The 21,000-nt window shown below is 45.7% G+C and overlaps 1 protein-coding gene across 3 annotated transcripts in view; it reads right to left on the bottom strand.

Moving 5' to 3' along the window:
• Window positions 1-21,000, bottom strand: part of AP2B1 (adaptor related protein complex 2 subunit beta 1) — an 81,645-nt gene that overhangs the window by 13,107 nt on the left and 47,538 nt on the right. For 2 of the 3 annotated variants that reach the window (XM_054847550.1, XM_054847549.1), the window contains exons 15-18: window positions 14,470-14,511; window positions 12,415-12,561; window positions 10,978-11,123; window positions 8,324-8,453 (exon numbers count right to left, since the gene is read on the bottom strand). In XM_054847550.1, coding sequence (XP_054703525.1) covers window positions 8,324-8,453; window positions 10,978-11,123; window positions 12,415-12,561; window positions 14,470-14,511 — 465 coding nt within the window. The remainder of the gene's footprint in view (window positions 1-8,323; window positions 8,454-10,977; window positions 11,124-12,414; window positions 12,562-14,469; window positions 14,512-21,000) is intronic. The other variant, XM_054847551.1, reaches the window with a different exon arrangement.

Genomic DNA, 21,000 nt, shown 5'->3' with positions numbered 1-21,000 from the left:
GGTCACAGCCAGCATCCTTGCTCTTTTCTGCTCCATTCAGCCTCTCCCTCCCCTCACTTCTTTCACCTCCAAGGTACATTCATATCTCTTGGCTGCACACAGCTACTATCACGTCTGTCATATTGCACATAAGCTTCTCCATCACCCCTCTTTGCCATCTCACTCTTGTAATTCCCCAGCTCCAAACCCCTGTGTGTTCTTTGTTTTCACCCCCAGCTTTCAGTCACGTCTGAACATGCAGACTCCTTCATTAGTCGTATCTCAGCCCAGATGCTTTCTAGAAAGCCTGAAGCGAGTCCATTAGCCTGCACCTTCCTTGCAGCATCTCCCAAGCCTCCTGTCTTTATCTTAGTGAAAGCTATATAGCGAACATGTGCCGGGTGTTGATTCCTGGAACAAGAAAGCCCTGCTACAGAGCAATCAGGGCAGGTAAAAAAAGATCACTTGACAAAAGACTTAATTCGCAGTGTCATTAAACTCTGCCAGCCAGGAAGATGCACTGGATTGCCTTTTATCGCACATGCTTACCACATTACCGACTAATCTCTGCTAACACAGAGAGCAACCTCCCTTTCAGTTTTCCCCAGGCTGAGAGCTGACAGTACAGCAGGAGCAAACTGGAGGTCTGAGAAAGTGCACTGTCATAATACAGCACAGAAAAAGGTAGCTCTGGGCTTTATTTCTATGCCTCTCACGCTCTCCTCACATCATCCCGCATAGCAATAGCCTGTCACGGGAGTACAGTTCAGCAGACACCTGCCATTGCTTGCAATGAAGGAAACTTAGCCTGTAAGAGATACAGAATTGAGGTTGTGTGGGGAGCCCTGAATTTCAGGAGCCGTTCGAGTTCCTACTTCCTTTGAAAAATCCCAGAAGGAGTTCTCCAATTTGTCACCCAGCTGAAACACAAACCAGACCATGCTAAATGCTGAGCCAAAGAAATAAATTTGCTGCTACAAAGATTTATGCCAAGACAAACTCCATTCACATTAATAATTACATACATTAGTGTTCTGCTGAGAAAATCTATTGTCCCACAGTGGTAGATTTAGAAAGACACCCCCAAACGTCAGTAAAAACAGCTGCAGATAGACAAGGGAGGGGAATAAACCAGAGAATTCAAACACAAGTCAGCTGATTAGACATGCATGCAAGCCAGAGGACAAGTGGTAGGAGATCAAGCTCCGAAACAAACTCTTCTAGCAATTGGGAAGGTCCCAGAAGTGCAAAGAACAGCAGAAAGGTCGATGTGACAGTCTGTGGGGTTTCTACTTTGAGCCATCGCTGAAGGTAGCAGCTTATATTTAATTCCCACAGTACAAACTAGCTTAAGAAGGGATTAGTTTAAAGCCCACTAAAACCACGTAAATGATGGTGCAACCTAGAAAAAAAAAAAGGAAACGGTCCCCTGTAATGGGGAGCTGTCACATGCTACGACTGCTGGCGTCATACTCGCGAGTTGGAGTGTCTAGTGTTTGAGCTAGAGGCACCAAAGCCAGAGGGACAAAAGCAGATTTGTGGATGGACTTAAGTGATTCAGCTCTGCAAAATGTGATTGAACAGACTGGGTGAGTAGCCAAAAATGCACCTCTGAGTCTGGGAGGGGAGAGCTGGGGAAGGGACAGCAGTGTAGCCATTCCAGATGCTACGCTTGGATATAAGTCATGGAGACGAGCCAGAAGAGGAAAAATTCAGGCTAAACGTCTGGGAAAACTTGATAGTGAGAATTATTAAGCAGCACAAAATTCTCCTGAGGAAGACAGAAGCTCCAGTGCTTGGAGTGTTTAAAATCAGCCTTGACAATGCTCTCAATAAGAGGAACTGTAGCAAAACAACAAAGCATAGCAGGGACTACACTGCATGACCTAAGATCTTTTCCAACTCTGATTTAATGATTAATTGCCTTGCCTTAGAACAACAGAGATTACTTAGCTTTTGTAGCTAATTGTTGTTGCCATACAACAGCAGTTTCTTACAAGAGGGGCTGGAAAGCAGTGCCTTCTCTCCAGTCACGGTTCTAGAGGCACACTCCAAATTAATATGCTAACCCTGTCCCTGCAGTTATAAGAATGCTATAAAAAGGTATCTGCTGACCTGCTTCTCAACTCTGCAGAAACATACTGAGTAAGCTGCTTTGGCTATACTCTGGAGAGCTACTCAATTAAGATGTTCTGAAGTGCAATTTCTTCCCAGCAAAGAAAAGCAAGCCACACACCAGTCTTCCTCCCAAACTGCATCAGTGGGTTCAGTAATGACATCACGTGTCACCTTGCAAGTATCTGTAATGATGCAGAAACCAGCTGTTACAAATAACTTTTGCAAACAGGAAAGGAAAAAGCTACGGTCTCATTAAACCCATAGCACTAGGATAAGACTGGTAAGCTTTTCAAGACTAGCTTCCATCGTGCAACACCACGTACTTCCCCCGAACAGCCAGGCGTGCACTGTTAGCGCTGTGGTCCCTGAGATCTGGTGCATGAAAAGGCACCTGCAGATACCTGGATGGGGAAACTCTCACCAAGAAGAGGCGAAGAGGCCCTGACAGTTGATAACAGCTTTCCAAGGTCATGCTTCAGCCTTTGCACTGCCACATCAGGAGCACCCAATGCCATCTGACAGGCTACAAAAGCAACCGCAGGCAGAAAGCAGATCCACAGCAGCACTTGTGAGAAACTGAATAGCTAACCACAGCCACTTGCCAAAAAAAAAATCCAATGCTCCTTAGGTGGGAACACGGACCTGAGACAATCAATGACATCTAAAGTGATACCAGTAGTTGAGAAGTCACTCCAGGTTTGACATACCTGAAAGAAACCTCCACTCGCATTCAATAAATCCTCCAGTCCAGACTAACTTTTTCTGTGGCTTTGCAGCTTTAACCTGCCAACCTGGACGTGAACTATTAAATCTTTAACAAGACCTTCAGGTTCAGACATTTGAACATTGAAACAGAAACATTTTAAATAAAAATGGCTTTCCATCTGTGATCTTTTTGAAAGGAGGAAAAGAAATAATATTACTACCATGTGAATTTAGTCAAGCAGAGTACAGAACTTCTGAGGGATAGAAGTCAAAAGGTGCCAGATTTTCATGTGATGCTTCACTGCTGAAAAAGGTGTGAGCCCACTAAAAATTGGCACAGGGTTCCCAATCGCTTACGTCTTGTTCATGATCTGACTAGAGGAAGCAGCACCTCTAGAAATAATCCCTGGAACATACTTGCTCACCTTGCAGCATGAGCACCCTTCTGATGTCCTTTCTTGCACTGCAACCCTCTGCTTGCCCGCACATGGTATTTTGGGGAAGAGGTACCTCATAAGAACAATGCTAAGTTATTTTTTTCAATAGTGTAGATTTCTGATGCTTTAAATCCCAGATTTGAGCATAAGAACTGACTTTCAAAGTCAAGTCTGAAAGCAACACAGATGCTTTCCATCAGCAGCAAGTACACAACATACCCACTTGGAATCCCATTAGCACCTACACTAAATTAAGGATTTACTTCAAGTTGGGTTTTGCTTTAGAGCTTGGTAACAGCCAAACTGTTAAGGCGAGAAGAACTCTCCTCTGCAGAATCTTTTTTACCTCTGCCAGCACAAGGTCATGGTTTATTCTGTGACAGTCTGCTGCTCTGGCTGTCAGATGCCCCCAGGGAGTGCTAGCTACTTCACTTCATTTTGTTTGACAGGTAGGGTTCTCAGGATCCTACCGGCGCTTGACAGCCGCTGCCAGCCGGATGCTCTACCTACAGGCACAAGTCTCAAGCCCGGGCAGCAGAGTTGTGAGCAGACAGCGAGGCTGGGTGCTGCACCCCTGGCTGCGGCTGTCAGCTCTGGGCACGCCGCTTACGTCAATGGTCAGGGAACAGCGAGTTACTGGGAGGGTTATGCTCTCGTGTGTGCCTGCCCGTACTTGAAGTTCAAAACGTTCATTTTTATCAAATGTGCTGTACCATGTGGCAGACCTGCCCTTAATCGGCAAGCCAACAGCTTTCCGCAGCCGAGCTAGGAACTGGCCGCAGATGCCAAGCTGTGATCTGAGTCTTTAATCCAGGGAGCTCCCAGGAGGGTTCTCTTTGCTAGAATAAGACCCTTGACTAAGAGAGGATGTTAGTAAAAATAACCCAGGCAACAAACCCAAGAAACCACCTTCCACATCTAGCTACCCAAGGCTGTTCTGTGGTGGTTGGTGCAGTAATTTGGACACAGCTCGCGCACAGGCGGATATTGTGCCATCAATCAAGCAGGGTCTGAAGGGAGAACATCTGCTGGCTGGACTTGCTGCTCATGCCGATTCTCAGCCTTGTTTTTAATGGAGAGTTAAATGTGTGAAATCTGTTTCCAAGTACAGAGTGCTCTGTATTCGTGACCTGAGATACATGAACACTTCTGATGAATGAGAGCTCCAGCGGTTCTGCATTGCGAGACGCTGAAGAGTGGAGGAGCAGAGGTGATGAGTTACAGCAGAACCGAGCGCAGAAGGACAAATACACGACCGATCTTTTCTCAATGAAGCAGCTGCACCTTCACCTGCATTTATAGAAATGTTTTGCCAAATTCATTGGAAGAAACAAAAATGTTCTGCACCTCAGATTGCTTAGCAGCAAGGGAAAGGTCTGTGTTTCCAAGTGTCACTTTTCAGGAAGAAATGTTGCTGGTAGATCCTTCCCTTTCAATACTTGCCAGATCATTTTATGGGCATTTTGGAAAACTTGAAGCTATGCTTCTTTCAGTTGCATGCTCTGTAGCTGCAAAAAACAGCCCTGGCACTTGACAGCAGGTAACGCTGGGGAATGCAACATACTGATTGTCAATTTTGAATGTGGATCCCAAAAGAACGGCAATGCTCCAGGCTCAGGCAGACTTGCTACTGCTCTGGGAGTGCCTGCAGCTTGTTTTCGATTGTATCATCATCTGCAAGTGGTTACCACCTCACAGAAGAGGCTGCTGTATGCGTGTCATGACAGGCCAGGTCTGAGCACCGAAACTCTTGCAGCAGGCTGGTTCCACTTCACTCATTTCCAGGGTTAGGGGAGCAATTCACATGTACCCCAAAGAACAAGTCGGGTATTCTGATTTCACAGCATTTCACAGCCCTTGAAAGGCCATTTATTAGGAACAGTGGTTCTCTTTAGCATAGAAAAGCTTTCATCCTAGGCATTTTCTTATTCCAAATTTGACTTGAAGCCGAAGAAGTATCTGGAAAGATTCCCCCCTCATCAATGAAAATCCCTATTTCAGAACCTATTTTCCTCTTTGAGAGCTTAAGGTCTCATACACACGGCTGCAAAGATACCCCATCTCTTCCACCAGGTGCAAGCCTGACAGCCTAGATGTCATCAGAGGGGTTTCGCTGCTTTGTCTGTGAAAAGGTGACTACAGCACCCAAGGATGCCTGTACAACCACTGGAGCCATCTCCCTGGCTGGCAAACGAGTCATGGCTATTAAATACTTGTGAAGCTGAACATAGCCTCGCACACACCTTTGGGCAAGAGCTTGTTATCGCTCACGAGTGCCGTGCTCTGCAAAGGCAGCTCTGGGCAGGAAACCACAGCACCCCCAAGTGCCAGGTAGCCTCCAAAAAGCCGACAAGGCACTGCAAGAGCCAGCAGAAGTTAACAGCACACAAATAACTAGTGTCAGATTTTCTTTAGCCACAGGCAGACTCCAAAGGCATTGACACCAGCTTTTTAATCTGCAAGGAGTAAAAAAATATAAACCAGAGAGCAGAGATGGAGTCTGTTCAGCCCTACAGTGCTGTGCCCAGTCTAATTTTGGCTTGCTTGACTGAGTTGAATCTGAGTCAACAGGTCAGATTATCAGTCACATTATCATCACTGCTTTGGGGTGGGAGGGAGAAGCCTATTCATTATCACAAGATGCAAGGTGACTGGCAAACAGAAGACTTTTCAGTTGGGAGCCACAGTAATATTTTACCCAAGAAGTCTCTGAAAATATTTCAGTCTTTCTCATCTTCTTGTAAAAATGGCTTTTTTGTTAACGTGTCAAATATTTTAGTTTCCTTCCATGATTACAAATGTTAAGATTAAACCAGCTGTATTGGGTGAAAGATTAGAAACGGTAATAAAAATAACCTGAACAAGACTTGAATTCATTACTTCTGAAATAGTTGCCTAAGGAAGGTACAACTAGTCTTTGAAGTTTCTAATTAACATGACAAAAAGTTGAAAGCCAGCAGTTTGGTTACTTCAGGACTTATTTTTCTTGTTACTAAAACAAAAAACCCCACCAGAATAGGAGACGAACATAAGGTCCTCAGGTTCAAACCAGCCCTGCATCTACTTCAATGTTCCCCAGCTCAGAAAAACCGCATTAAGCAAATTCAACTTGATGAGTGTTTTGGTTCTTCAATGAATACAGGAACATTTGTATTCTCTACTCCTATATTATGCTATAAATTGTTCCCTAAGTAGGTCACCAAAATGATTTCTGAATGTTTCAAGACAGATAATTTCTACATAAACTCGCAAAACAAAACCAGAGCCTTGGCTGTCAGGGCAATGACAGATCTCCATCAAACCCACTGCTGTCAAAAAAGTAAGGGGAGTGCTCTTTTTAACTTGGCATCTGCTATCATGATTCAACTCTTTGCAGAGAAATATACTATTACTCCATATGGCAGCTTCCCCAATTGTAAAAGGGCAGCCAACTTCTATGGCAATGAGAGAGCTAGCAAATTAGCAACTAAGTCTGGCACTAATGAATGCTCTGCTGCCTCAATGTAAGGTAGCTGGAGGTTTCCTCACATGTTTTCTTGTTGCTTTGTTCTAGCAGAAGATGCCACAAGAAACAAACTGTGTTCCTATTCCTTTAGGGATTTAATAACCCAAATACTTCACTTCCTTCCTGATCAAAGGAAGCAGCAACTTGAGAATGCCTCGTTGAGAGAGTCCCCGGTGTTATGGAAGCAGATCAGGACCATCACCTCCTAGAGACTTCCAAATTTGCCTCAGAGCATGAGGTAGATTTTACCACAGTTGACTCAAATACAGTGATGTAACCACCTCCTTGTGACCTGGACGCAGAGGGAATCCAGCTTTTCCACAAGCTGGAAGGGCCCTCTGTGGAAGACAAGCACATGTAATTCATTCACTGTCCGCATGCTCCCCCAATCGCATGACTGAGCTCAGAGCTGGAGTGTAGGACTGCTCGTTTGAGCGCCAGAGAAGCTATTTCGAGCTGTTTGCCCAAAGACTCATCAATAAGTCATAAGCCCCAGAATGGAAGTCAAAAGAAGGGAAAAAAACAGTTGCTCAGGCAGAATAAATAGTAACTTCCATTGCATTCTCTTAATCTAAAAAGAGAATGAGCTGCTTCAAAATATTCCCCTCTATGGGCTGCTACACTACAGGAACCCAACCTAATTCCATCTCTTGAAGACTTGATTCAAGTGAGACATGCTACAGTGCAAGTTAACCATGCTTTTGGGATATTGGGAAAATCGTCCTGGAGGACCCAGCTCCACAGAGCAGATGCAGGAGTCACTCGCTGAGCTCCACAGAGTGGCTGTACATGGCAGCAGTGGGAAAGAGCCTGCTTGCAGGGAGAGCCACCTGCCTGATGAGTACTTCAAGACCAAAGCCCCTGAGGCACATCAGGACTGATGGAGACAGTCTCTGGTCCAAATCAGAGGGGAACATCTCTCTGGATCAGATAAAAAGTCCCTTCTAGGGAACGCTGTCCCTGAGATGCATCAATGGCCTCATTAATGAAACATTAGCTGCTCACGTCATTTCTCCTCTGCCTTTCCTGGAACACATCTTGTTTGCCTTGGATTAAGCTATCTGGGGCAGGGATGTGCCAATGCCTTTGTAAAGCACCCTGGAAGTTAAGAGCACTAGAGAAATATTAATCACTCAGCAGTTGCCATCTTTCCTGCAATTCCTTTAATTGCCTCAATTCTTGCCGACAGCTCTCACTGCCTGCTCCACCACAGGCAGGCACTTTCTCTGTTCAGACCATCTCCAGTTTGTAAGTCCAACCAAACCTCGTGCCCAGTTTACAGAAGAGTGTTACTGGACCAGACAAAGACTTTAGTCTACGCAGATGCAAGCAGTGGGTTTGAGGTGTTTGATAAGTCACAAAATTCAAGAAGTCTCTGCTTCAGTCCTTCTGGAAGAGACTAGAAAAGGGAATAGGAAGAAGTTTTGGCCAGACTCATGGCCCAAATCCATGAGGTCTGCCTGGTTACCCTGTACACATGGTATTTAGTTACTAGAGTCCTACCATGTTGTGTTGGGTCAAATAAACTGGGCTGAGCACCTGCTGATCTCCCCGCCACCCAGAACAAGACAATCCTTACCTGGAGGTTGTTCAGAGGCTCCATTTTCATGACTGGTCCCAGAGTGTTGAGGGGCAGGGAGACATCAATACTTTGGTTTGGCATCAGAGGCGTGTGAATGGCCAGTGGGGTGCTTGGGATGACCCCGAAGCTGGGCAAGAGAAAAAACAGAGATGATGAGAGCAGCACTGCATTGCCCAACACCTACTCCCCTTTTGCCAAGCACAAGTCGGCTCGTCTTCCCGTTACTCCTGAGCTGCCCCTGCTGTTACTCCAGGGGAGAAACACAGCTCAAACCAGCAGACACTCAAAGTAGGACAAGGCGTGGGAAACTCAATCAGGTCGGTCTCGCTGACAACAAGCACCATCCTGCCCACAGTACCAGCATCTGGGAACTCTTCCATTACCCGCACGGCACTGGTCTATGTGCTCAGCAGCAGCCTGCCCAGCAAGGAGCAGCACCGGGACTCAGACCTCTTGGCTCTCTCTTACAGAGCTGCAGAGCACTAAGTAAAGTGTATAACACACTGCATGGCTGTTATATCATTGGGAGCTAGGGAAGAAGGAACAAGAGCCAAAACAGAACAAATACATAGCCAAGGAGGAGTATGCAGTTTGTAACAGAGCACTGTAGAACAAATGAATCAATGCAGCCAGCTGTCTGGTCCCGAATGACAGCGTCTGGCTCTGTTCCTTGGTTTGAGGCTCCTTCAGTTGGGGACGTATACCACCATAGCAAAGCAAATGTTTATTTGCCCATTCAGTCCAAGAGGCATTTAACTCCACAGGCACCTCTGTTTAGTGTGGAGAAGAGGAAAAGCAGCTAACATTTAACATAACTCTTCTGTCCTATGTACCAGCTTCTTTTCGAAAGCAGATGGAAGTGCAGATGCATAGGATAGTTTTAGTGTCCACTCATTCTCTTTAGCAGAACTCATGTTAGCTCAGAAGTGATAGAGCATTTACAGGAACAAAGATGTATAGGTGTGTATTTTTATTTTATGCATTAAAAACTTGATGCCGTCTGTGAAGAGAGTCGGCCACATGCGTATTGGGTATGTCATTTACAGAAACCAGTAAATGCCCCATTCTTCGTTCTCTTTAGTTTTCAGCTCGAGGGAGCTGAAATAAGAATATTCTCAGCAAGGGCCTAGCCACGTGATTTGCATTCTGCAGCCATTTTACCTTGGGGGACATAAGCCCTAGTGTTTTCCCTAAGACTCAGAGGAAAAACAAAGTTGCATTTTGCTACATTTTGCTGTGATATTACAGCAGACTAGAGCTCTAGCTTTCTTTGATTTTTTTTTTTTTTTTTTAATTTTAATGCTCTGTCCCAAGACTGCAGTGAATGCGATTAGTAGCAGCAGGAGAGGGGGAAAAGCAATAGAAACTTCCCAATCACAAACCTTAATATTTAAACCTAAAAAGCCAGCCCACTGCAGCTCTTTCCAATGCACCAGCCACAGTGGAAAGCAGTGACAGAACAGTATTTGTAGAAGAGTAAATAGTAGTAGATTGTATACAGAGTGTGTGCTGAAATGCTGCTAAAGGAGAAACTGCGGTTTTACTGTACAGTATTTAAACTTCTTACATCCTTGAGAAGTACCATGTAGGTGTGGATAAAATACAGCTTGATGTATGGGGAAAAATCACAAGCGAAACGGCTTTTTTTCAGGCCAATTTGCATGAAACATTTGCATACAGCAGCTTAGCAAAACTCTCCAGAAAATACAGCAGTCCAGGGAGATCATTTACTAAGACTTACTTAGCATAATGTCTTTTGTAAGTAAATATTATTCGTCCCAAGAAATCCCAAATTTGCATGGCTAACAGTGATATTAAAGAGATGGTTTCAGTGGATCTTTAGTATAGAGAACCCTTTTGCAGTGAAGGGATATTAAGAAATATGGTAAAGATTTCAGTCACAAGACATTCTTTAGTCTTGATAAGAACTAGCCTGGTCCTTGCTCAAGATAACTTGCAGCAAACCACATGATAAGCTCTCTGACTGGAAACGGTATTTGTGGGAAGACACCGTGGCTGTACTGCCGTGTCATGTCTTTTGGCTGAGATGGATTTCTGAGAACAATCTGTATGCTCTAAACATTCAAGTGGCTGCTCCTTCTGACAAAACTGTTCTGCTGCCAATTACAGGGAAAACATGTGCCATAGGCTCTTACCTTGCAACTTCTTCATTGACAAATAGCTTTATTAATGAGACCCGTACTTCCAGACAGTCTGAGGGGCAGCACAGCAATTAAGTCAGGAGGTAGAGGCATTATGGATTGATACTTGTGCAGCTCAAACACTTGCCTGTTTACGCTCTCACTTTCCTCGGGGCGCTTACTGGCTATAAAACCACTAACCTGCCTAACAACTCATGAGGCTGCTTTAAAACTCTGCAGAGATTAAATGGGGCAGATGCTGTTTCAGAGCTAGGAGAACAATGGGACTGTCTGCTGCCTGGTTCCTCACAGTTATCAGTCTGTGTTTTCATCCCTTTCACACAGCTGTGGTGTGATGGAGAGTTTGGGCTGTATCATCCAGCTGTTTCCATGACTGTATTATATACCTACATAAAAGTCCTCCCTATATCTAGCAGTGTAGGCACAAACTCCTTTCACAGGAGCATGCAGCCTTTTTAGTATAGTGGACAAAGTGTATTGATTTCTTACCTGTTCTTATTGAACTGAATGGCAAAGTCAGTCATGTGCTGCAAAGCCTTATTGGTAAAGTTCATCTCCATGTAGATGTGTCCCTGCCTGTGACTGAACGTGCCCGAGATCTCCAGTCCTTTAGCTTTCACTGCAGGCAACCAAACCTGGAACACAAGAGATACCATTCAGCATGAGAAGTCTGGCCTGAAGATAACAAACAAGCACAGTTTTCCAAACAACAGAAAAGTCCCGAGTTCAGAAATCCAGCTACATTGGCACATTAAGCCCACAAACGCTAAAGAAACACTACAGGGAAGATATGACACGGGGTGTTGGAAGGATCAAGCTCACCAATGAGAAACAAGCTTGCTGCTCCTAATCTGTGTTCACAGCACTCACGTAAGAATTCAAATATACTATAACATTAGTCTGCACTGCACAAGAAACAGGGAAAGCTTGTGTCCATCACACTAATGCAAGACTTACCAAGTCTGCTGATGGACAGGCTTCTCCAAGGATCTCTTGGGCTATTAGAGGCAGGACAATACTAAAGTGTGAACCAAATAAAATCACAGGGCTGATACTATTAGCTGTTTGGGTTCTGGGTTCCCAAATCATCTTTGTGGGAAAAACCCAGACTCAAGTTTGGGTAGTGCAAAATGAAGTACTTTGCTCAAAATCACCAGGTTCTTTTGTACTCGGTCTTATATATGGTTTAATACATGCAAGCAGCTAAGGACCAGAAGCTTCGAGTATGCTCTGCAGTACCTTGAGATCCCAGATTTCATAGGGTGAATTCAGTTTATTCATCCATTGAGTATTTAACAAGACTGCTAATTTTTGTTTATTCCCTTTCAGGCATGAAAGGCTAATCCTGAGCTCCCTGTGGCTGCTCCCCAGCCTGTTACCAGAACCACGTCTGCATCTCACGAACCCTTCAAACTAAGCACGCTTCAGTCAGTTCATCTGCGATCTCTGTCACTAAGAGAGCATTTATCCGCATTACACTGCGGCATGCTCATCCCAATCACGTGATTTTATCATCACCGTCATGTTGGAGTCCTCCAAATAAATGAATCTTCTATGAAACTTGTAGCAAATTGTATCCTGCCCGCAGTTTTCTGGGGAAACTTGCTAAGAAGTAGGTCTCCAGGAAAACTGCTCTGACTAAATTGAAATTCTCATATCTTACATAAGCCATTCTTTTAGAGTAATATTGTTACAGATGAAATGAGAGAACTGCTAAAAACAACCCCATAAGTCCATAAACAAAAACTAACATGGTCTCCAACACACTGTTACTCTGCCTGGGAAAAAACCAGGGCATCCCTAACAGGACTGAGTTGAACTAAGGGTGCCCAAAACCCACAATAAAGGGGACAAGTGAGCAACCTCAGACTGCTTGTTGCCTAAGGTAAGGTAATATACTGAGGATGATTCTTTCTCCTTACGTACAGACTTGGGAGCCACATATCCTCCAGGAGCCATGCCTATACCAGATGAGAGCTCGAAGAGATCATTGAGTCCACTGCTCACCACTGCTGGGGTGGGTGAAGGAGCAAAGGTGGCTGGCACGGAAGAAGGAATGTAGGTCTGCCCCACCTGGAGGAGTTAAAAAGAACAGGCACTGATTAACATCACATATAAGGAACACCACTTATTTAATAAAGCGTGAACTTGGGCAATATCCTAAATATTTTAAAGCTGTTTGCAGCTTCCCTGCTGAATTATCAATAGTGCTAAATAATGCATTTGAATTCCAAAGCTCTTGGCAACTAATCCCTACACTCGGCTGTCACCTCAACCATGCAATAGCTTTCACATCATTTTTTATAGCTCCAGTTATCTATTCCCACTGTAGAGGAATCTTTCTTCTCCATCTCTCCTTCTCATAAAGACAATATGCTTTGTGGATCAACCCTACATAAACCCAGGGAAAAGAAAAAAATGCTTCAAATCTTCCCCCAGCTACAGCAGTCTTCAGGAATCTGCAAGATTTTGCATATCCGGAGATAGCAAGGGAGTCATGACCGTACTGTGTACTCCCACCCAAAGCCAGAGCTCTGCATTCTCAGCGCTATCATCCAAAAAGTTCATTACATGAAGCAGAACTAGTTGTCTCTGCCTGTCAGAGGACAACCTTTCTGCAAGAAGGGCAATCCTTCCCTCTCAGGATTTAAAATGAGGGCACCAAACTTGGAATATTAACCTTTAGGTGCCCAGCTCCAGGTGGGACAGCCACACTCAAGTTAGGCTCCCGAGTTCTCTTATTTACTGACAGCAGGAAGAATTACATGCTTGAGAACAGGATTTACCAGTCAGCAGCCCAGAGACAGGCAGAATGACTAAGGCAATAGGAAATATCGATGACTGCTCTGGGTCTGAAGTCTCAGTGCTGGTCTGTGTTGAGGAACCCACCCGAGATGTGGTGTTTCAATCAACCCTTTGGACAAGGAGGACTGGTGGATTTACAAAACTGCTCGGTGGGTTGATGTTGACCCAGGAAGGCAGAGACCTGGCTTTGCAGGTATGATCTCTAGAGAGTAAGTACTTCCCACGTCCTGGTGTGTGCTGCCTGGGAGCTACAGGTATACTGCACCATTGGCTCTCCTCTGCCCTTATGCTGAAGTTAGAAAGGAATGCAAGATTCACAGGGAAAGAAGGAGAGAGAATGACTGCAGCCATAACGGGGGTTTCTGAAAAGCCCTCACTCCAGAACTGAGTATACTTTCCTCACTGAATTACTGGCTACACAGTCCTGGGAAGAGGGACTGAAGCTTTCTCCAGGAGACGGCTTTTGGCTGTGGGTCAGAGGCACATTCCCTCCTGCCCACTGTGTCTCCAAGTCATCTTGCATCCTTTTCCCATGCTTTCCTGGAAGAAGTTGGTATACATTTGAAGCCAAGGGTGCTTTGGAAGCAGCCTGAAAGTCTCCCATGTCCTGGCAAGCACTCTAGGCACTAGGACACTCCCAAAGCACAGGCACAGAGAAGGTGGCTGGTGGCAGGCAGAGTTCAGCACTGACCACACGTAGTAGGATAGCTCAGATCACCTGATCCTGATATCCAGGAAAAATCTTATGTGGCATTTGGGAGGAGAAAAGCACTGATTTCAGACAAGCCCATGGTAACAATGGGTTAGGGTTACAACAGAACAGGCTTTGTGAGTAGAGAGGTAAGCATCCTTGGCCTTTCAGCTGCCAAAGCAGTTGAACAAGGACTGGGCTAGTGCCAACGTTAATGCTGGTGGTCAAACTAAAAGCTCTGAGAAAGAAGAGCTAAGCAGATAGAGTCAACAAGTCTGGCCCTGGCTGCTCTTAGGAAAGCCCAGGTGACAGCTGGACTCAAAGCAACCTAGGTTGGGACCTGTGTGTTTCGGTTGCAGTTGTCCATTTTCAAACATCTTCAGGGATTTAAGCATCTTCCAGCACATAACGAGTGAGCTTGTATTTAAAAACCCTGAGCTTTGAGCAGCTTTTTAAATTGGGGAAAAAAATGGAATGGCACTTACTGCCGGGCTTCCTCCAATGCCCCCGCCAAGGTCACTGCCAAGCTGAAAGAGAGAAGGAGAGAGAGGAGAGAAAGACCGAGTTCATTTAAGCCAAGTGTCAGATGGCCGGAGTGGAGCTCAGTTGACCGCACTGCTGCGAGCATGTCTCATTTGCTTGCTGCGTACAGGACAGACAGAAACGCAATGATGGAAAAGCACAGGCAACAGAGGGGCTTTTTTGCTGTTGTGTGAGCAGAGCCATTTGGAGAACTACCCCACACATCTACTGTGGACAGGAGTGTTTTGCAGGTTAGTAAGAACAAAACCTCATCCCCCTCTTGCACTTGTCATCTGCACCAAAAACTCTGCGCAGTTCATGTTTCATGCATCAGTGCTTTCCCTTCAACCCACCACACTGGCTGCCAGCAGTCCTGAGCAGCTCCACAAAACCCAGTGGGATAACTGTGAAATGGAATAAAAATAAAACTGACAGGAAGCTCACTTCCTGAAAGCTTTAGTTTTCTAGGGAACAGCTACAAACTACGGGAAAACACAATACATCTTGGCTACGTTCCTCTGACATGTGGCTCTTCTCAATAACGAGGAAGAAAGAACGGGATGCGTGCCGGCTATTACAACAGCTCAGATAGGTGGGCTTTATCTCCCCTTTGAAGGTGCTCCCCTCCCTTAGACAGGAACAAAACAGCTTCATGATCTAATGGGGCACTCAAATAGTAAAGAAACCTTACGGTGCACTAGGATATTTCAGTAACGATCACTGCCAAGCTATACAGCTAAGTTTGAAGCGACTGAAATAGCCATGGTATACCACCCACGCAACCCTCCATAAACACCGAATCCTGGAGCTCTTCTGCCCATCCTGCAGCCCACCTAGAAGCTGTCCTACCACAAACTCCCTTTACAAAGCATCCAGACCACTTTCTTAGTGATAAAGCCCATTTTTAAAAAATATCCACACCATTCTACATGCTTGAGAGAATTCAGTGATCAGGACAGACTCCAAAGCTGGCTACAAGTGCTGTTTGCAAGTACAACATCACTCCTGTGAATATTTATAAAGCACTCGACAGATGACTGATAGCCAGGAGGAAACATGCACAGATCTGCAGAGGTTATTCACACAGACACATCTCTAGGCTTATCTGTGTCCTAGGCTTTTGTTCAGACCATGGTAGTTTTTTTGCCTAGTGCGGGGTTTTTTTTTTTTAGTCACATTCAGACAAGGATCATGCCCCAACAACATACAAGGAGGATGAAGCAAGCTCAGGGGCGAGGTAGGAGCCAGCCCCATGGGGAAAAGATTGGACTGGCAGACCAGAACAACACAGCTCGCCTTGTAGATGACTTTGCTCTTCCATTTGATCAGGGTTTGGGGAGTCTGTTTGCTTTAAAAAAAGCATTTGACAAACTGGGTCAACAAAGGGTCTAGGTATGTTGTTCAAATATATGCTGATGTGCTAGGATATTGGGGGGAAAAAAAAAAAAAGCACCATAGAGCTAAAGCAGAAGCTTCCAGGAGTGCTTGTGCTTAGAGCCAAAAAGGCTCCAACCTTTTCCCTCTGCACAGAAGACTTGAAATTCAACTTTGTTCTGGTCCCTGCTAGCTTGCTCCCTGGGAGATCTCATGGCAAATGTATTTTACACTGGTCAAGAGGCACCGTAAAGCATCATACTTCTCTCCCTCAGAGCACAGATAAAAAGGATAAAATATCTTGAGAACAGCAGCGAAGTTGCAAGACAGTGACTTACTAGATGATAACTAGCCTCCAAAAAAACCCCTGTAAAATTCAGCAAATCCCTGCGCTACTCCGGATCCTCCTCCTATCCCCTGACATCTCTCCTTCCCCTAGTCCCCATAGGAGCCACCTGACACAATATTAGCTACCACAGGTAGGTGTTAGAGAAGTACAAATCACACACAATTTGCCTTTTGATAAGAAGCCTTAAGAGCTTTTTTCCTGTGTGAGACGCAGTTTATCCCTACTTGAGGTTATGGCAGAAATTTATAGGACATCCCTCATCTTCTGCAACAGCCACCTCTTTGTACAGCAACCCATCCTCTTGCTGCCCACGGCAGTGCACTGCGCAAGTCCAGTTTTTCTTTGCTTATTTAAGAGATAACAGATAAGAGCGAGCGATTCCAAAGCCAAAAAGAAGGACCAGTTACAGACCAAAGGAAGCCCAGTGAGAGGATGCAAATCCAATTAATATTGAGCTTATAAAATAGGGCTTATTACACTGTCAGGTCTCCCCCCCCCCCCCCCGAAACAGCCTGGCAGAGCAGAGTTTTGTTCTACACACTGCTCTTTAAGCCAAGCCATGTTTTAGATTAATATATCAGATCATTTACATCTTGTTACTGGCTCACTGAGGAGTAATAAATGCAACTATTACACCTCATCCCTATTCATAGTCTTGCACGCAAATGAACTTCACACTTTATACTGACAAGCCATGAAGTCCAGAGGAAAAGAAGAAAGGTAAAGAATCCAGTTCATTTCCAGATATTATTGCATGCACGAAGGATTTCTGGTGCTGTTGTCTGAAGCAGGAGAATGAGTGGTTTATCAAGCAGCAAGCATTTTACAAAGGGTATTATGGAAATGACTGAATAATTCTGCATAATCAAGCCAGATGTTAACCATTCTATCACTTCCTACTACACTCATCCTAAGAAGCTGCAGGGTAGGAATCCAAGCTCGAAGAAACCTGTACACTGGTATCTGCATGCACTCACTGTGAAGGAGGAAAGGAATGACATATTAGGGTTCCTCAAGCTATCTGCAAGTCTTCCATTTTCCCTAGCTGTCAGGCCTTGGGGGAAAAGTAGAATTTGGATTTATTGCTTATCTTGAGTTGAAACCCCTACAAGGCAGAGAAAAAACACCACCTCACTGGCTCAGAGAATTTACTGTGAGTGTCCTTACATTTCTAGATTGCACCCAGCATCTCTGTCTGTGGTAGAAAAGATCTCTCTTCAATGCCAGGAAGCTCCGACCTGCTCTTCCCAAAGTCCTGCTTTACTCACACAGGAGGGGTTTGCACACAGCAGCCTGCCATTCTCTCAGCTCCTGTGCTTGGGACCAAGCACTGCAGATGCATACTACAAAGCCGCAGAGCAGGCTCCGAGGAGCTGGCAGCTTCACCAGGTCTCTACAGGCAGAGCTGGCTCTACATATACGTGAAGAGAGAAGTTACAGCATATCAGCTTCAACAGAAATTAAAGGAGAGAAGTTAATAAAGAACTAATCAGTTCCAGATCAGATCTGGGGTGCACTACCCATTGCAGCAGCACAGAAGCTCCTTTCTCCATTTTTCTTGCCTGTCACCCTCCCATAGCACCAACGCTTTTCCCCATTCAGAAACTACAGGTCTGGTTTACCCAATCCTCCTGCAAGATGCCCAAGACCTAACTTTATTCCAAACTCAAAACGATGGTAACAGCGACGTGTGTGAGTAAGAGGGAAGGAGGAAGACAGAGGGAACAGGAACCAATTACCCACGGAGTGTCCTCTCCCATCTGGAGTGACAGGCAGAGTGCAGAAGGAAAGAAGCAGATATTAGTCAGGCATGAAGTGCTGCTGAACTGATTCCCCAGGGCTGGCAGCTCTAGTTAACCATTTCCATTCATCTCACGGGCAGGCAGCCACTCCTGTCGGAAGGACAACATGAACCTGCCTTACATGGGAGCAGGCAGCAGCCCCGTGGAGAAGAGGACCACGTTGCTACAACTAACAGGCCTACCTGGGCTGAAACGCTTGCTACGAAGGTGGGGGGGGATGAGAGCTGCCACTTGATGGCCAAGGGGAACTTGTGGCACTTGCAAAGCCCTGATCCTTAGCCCAAAGTTGGCAGGCTTGCCTCTTGCTGAACAGCACAAAGCCTCTGTCCAGGGTGAAGAGCCATCAGCTTCAGGAGATGAGTAGGGGATGAATAGGAAGCCTTTGGCCAGCAAACACACAAAGTTCTTCAAACAGGAATTCTCTTTATTCCCTCCAAACCCATCCTGCCACAACATCACTCAAGCAGCCACAGGGGTTTAAAGAAGAGGCTGAGCGTGACCCTATATCAACAAAACCAGCACTAGCACCTCTTCCCAAAATGCATCAGCATCTTTACTTGTATTAGTTGGCTCAGATGGTGTTGCGGCTGCTCTGCAGTTGAAGAGCATTTGCCCTGTAATTTCAGCTCTGTGTAAGCAGTTATGCTGACTTATGAAGTGCAGCAGTGCTGGAGTTACTGCATTAGGAGGGTTTATTTGCATCTTAACAGCAGCTTGTAATGAAGTGACTCTGCTGAAGTGTTCACGTGATCCGGAGGGGTTACAATCACTTCTGCAACATGACGTGAAATTTGGAGCTCCAAAAAATAAGAGGGAGGGTGGAGCCAGGGACAGAAGCTGCAACAACCACTGCTCAGCAACCATGTTGCCTTCCGTCCATAGCATAGCCATGGCTTTCAGAGCAGCCATGCATTTCATGGAGCCATAATTCACAGGTTAACAGGAGACAATTGCTGCCTCCTCCCTCCCTCGCACCCCAAACCAAGAGTTAAGCATCACAGCTCAAGGAGCTCGATGAGAGCATGCACTCAGTATCACAGCAGCGAGGAACGCAAGGCACTTACTGAACAAGAATCAGGCGATAGGGCTGACTGAAATGCTGAGAGCACAGTTCCTAGCAGGCCATTTGATCTGGGCTAATCCTGTTAGAGACATCTTAATTGCAGGACAGATCATGCATGGTCTGCATCTTCTGATCTCCTGCAGATATCTTGTTGCACTCTGCTGTGGCTCACACACAGGCAGTTTCAGTACCTCATTTGCAACCTATTTTATGTGTCTGTTTTCATGCTGCCAAGCCACGCTTGCAGAGTGAAAGGTCTACGGTCCAAACCAAGGATGGCTGTGTCAAAGGTGGTGGAGGACAGGTCATGCTGCCAATATCACAGCGACCAGTTTCAGTAGCACTTAGTAATAATGTTTTGCCTTGCTGAATGATTTCCATCAGCCAATGAAACTAAGTACTAGACATTTTCATTTTCTAAAGTGTAAAAAAGCAGCTCTGCAAAGCTCCAGCAGTCCTATTGCTGTTAGAGCAACAGCCTTATATCAGACATGAATGAGCAACCCACCAGAAGAGCTCCTTTTCCGCATCAGCACTGCTCCAGCAATGGACACACGCCCTGTCAGAAATCCTCAGATGTCCTTTGTAGCTCATCAAACCAGAACAGCCTAGATGAGACGCTCAGTTCCTTGTTGGAAGCTGAGAGACCACCCTGGGGAAGCATCACATCCACTGCATAAATGGGTGCTGGGGCTGACCTAGCACAGACACGCTCACACTGTAGTTCCACGAAAAGGTACATAATCTTAGGAAAGTTACTTCATATGCAGCACGTCACTTGCAGAGCCAGGAGAGGAATCTGGCACCCAGGGCAGACTGGGGGTTGCTTTTGGGCTTCTACAGCTACATGAGGCTTCCTACTCTATGAAACAACTAAGTAGAAGGGTTTTTTGATAAAATATTGGTGAGTCCCTAATCAACTTCAACAAGCCAGGGTGTTGTCCACTGAGGCCAGACTTTGAACTCTCTACGTGAAAGCAGTCAGTGAGGGAGGGAGCGACACCAAGCAGCCCCTGCTCACCAGCCCTTTGTATCGAGCAGGCACTCAGGACTGCTGGAGCAGCCGTTTCTTCCCAGGCTGCCAAGCCCAGGACACCCCACAGGAGAGGGTGAGAGCCAGCACTCAGCTCCCAGCCCTCCACCACACTTCAGAGCAAGCACGGTGGTGGGACACTGCCCTGAAGCATGCAGAAGAGACCCCTGGGGTCAGAACCCCCTATATCCAGATTGATTACATAGAGCAACACAGCCCAAACTGGTCCGAGTATTACAGAAAAGTGTGGCTATCCAGTGTTTATCAAACAGCTTTACTATTCAGGGCATAAATCAGTCTGATCAGCTGCCAGCCTTGAATCAATAATATTCTTGTAGATGAGCGGCTAGAGTATTAAACAAAATCCTTACATAACAGACAATCCAAGCCTGTCCATTCCTACAGATTTACTGCTCTGCCCCCGGGTTTAAAGGCAGCCTCCCTGGCTCCCGGGCAGAGGGCCCCGCTCCCGTTAAATGTGTGAGCTGCACGATGTGCTGGCCAACATGGAGCTCTCATGCCCGATGGATTTTCAGAGCAAATGAACACACAAAAAGGTTTAAAGGCAAAATGACCCCAGCTCATTACAGCACGGACAGACATCCCACAAAGCGCTGCATCAACAGTAAACCAGGAGCTGGAGCGCTGCCATAATCTGCACAAAGTTTAGCCACTTAGAGCCGGCTTTAAGGGGATAAAGCATCAAAAGCCAGCTCTCAGCATGCACAACCCTGCATCCGGCAATCTGCTGCCCAAGCAAGTTTTGCTACTTCCATATTAGTGACTGTTATCATTACTTTACATTTTGGAGCTGGAGATCTCAAACAGCTTTGTAACAGTGAGCTTGGTCACCATTTTACAAACAAGAAAGCA

Source organism: Grus americana, chromosome 19 (genome assembly GCF_028858705.1).
Source record: "Grus americana isolate bGruAme1 chromosome 19, bGruAme1.mat, whole genome shotgun sequence".
In the NCBI taxonomy this organism is placed as follows: Eukaryota; Metazoa; Chordata; class Aves; order Gruiformes; family Gruidae; genus Grus; species Grus americana.
The sequence above is the reverse complement of the archived record's forward strand: the minus strand, read 5'-3'. Positions and strand labels throughout refer to the sequence as shown.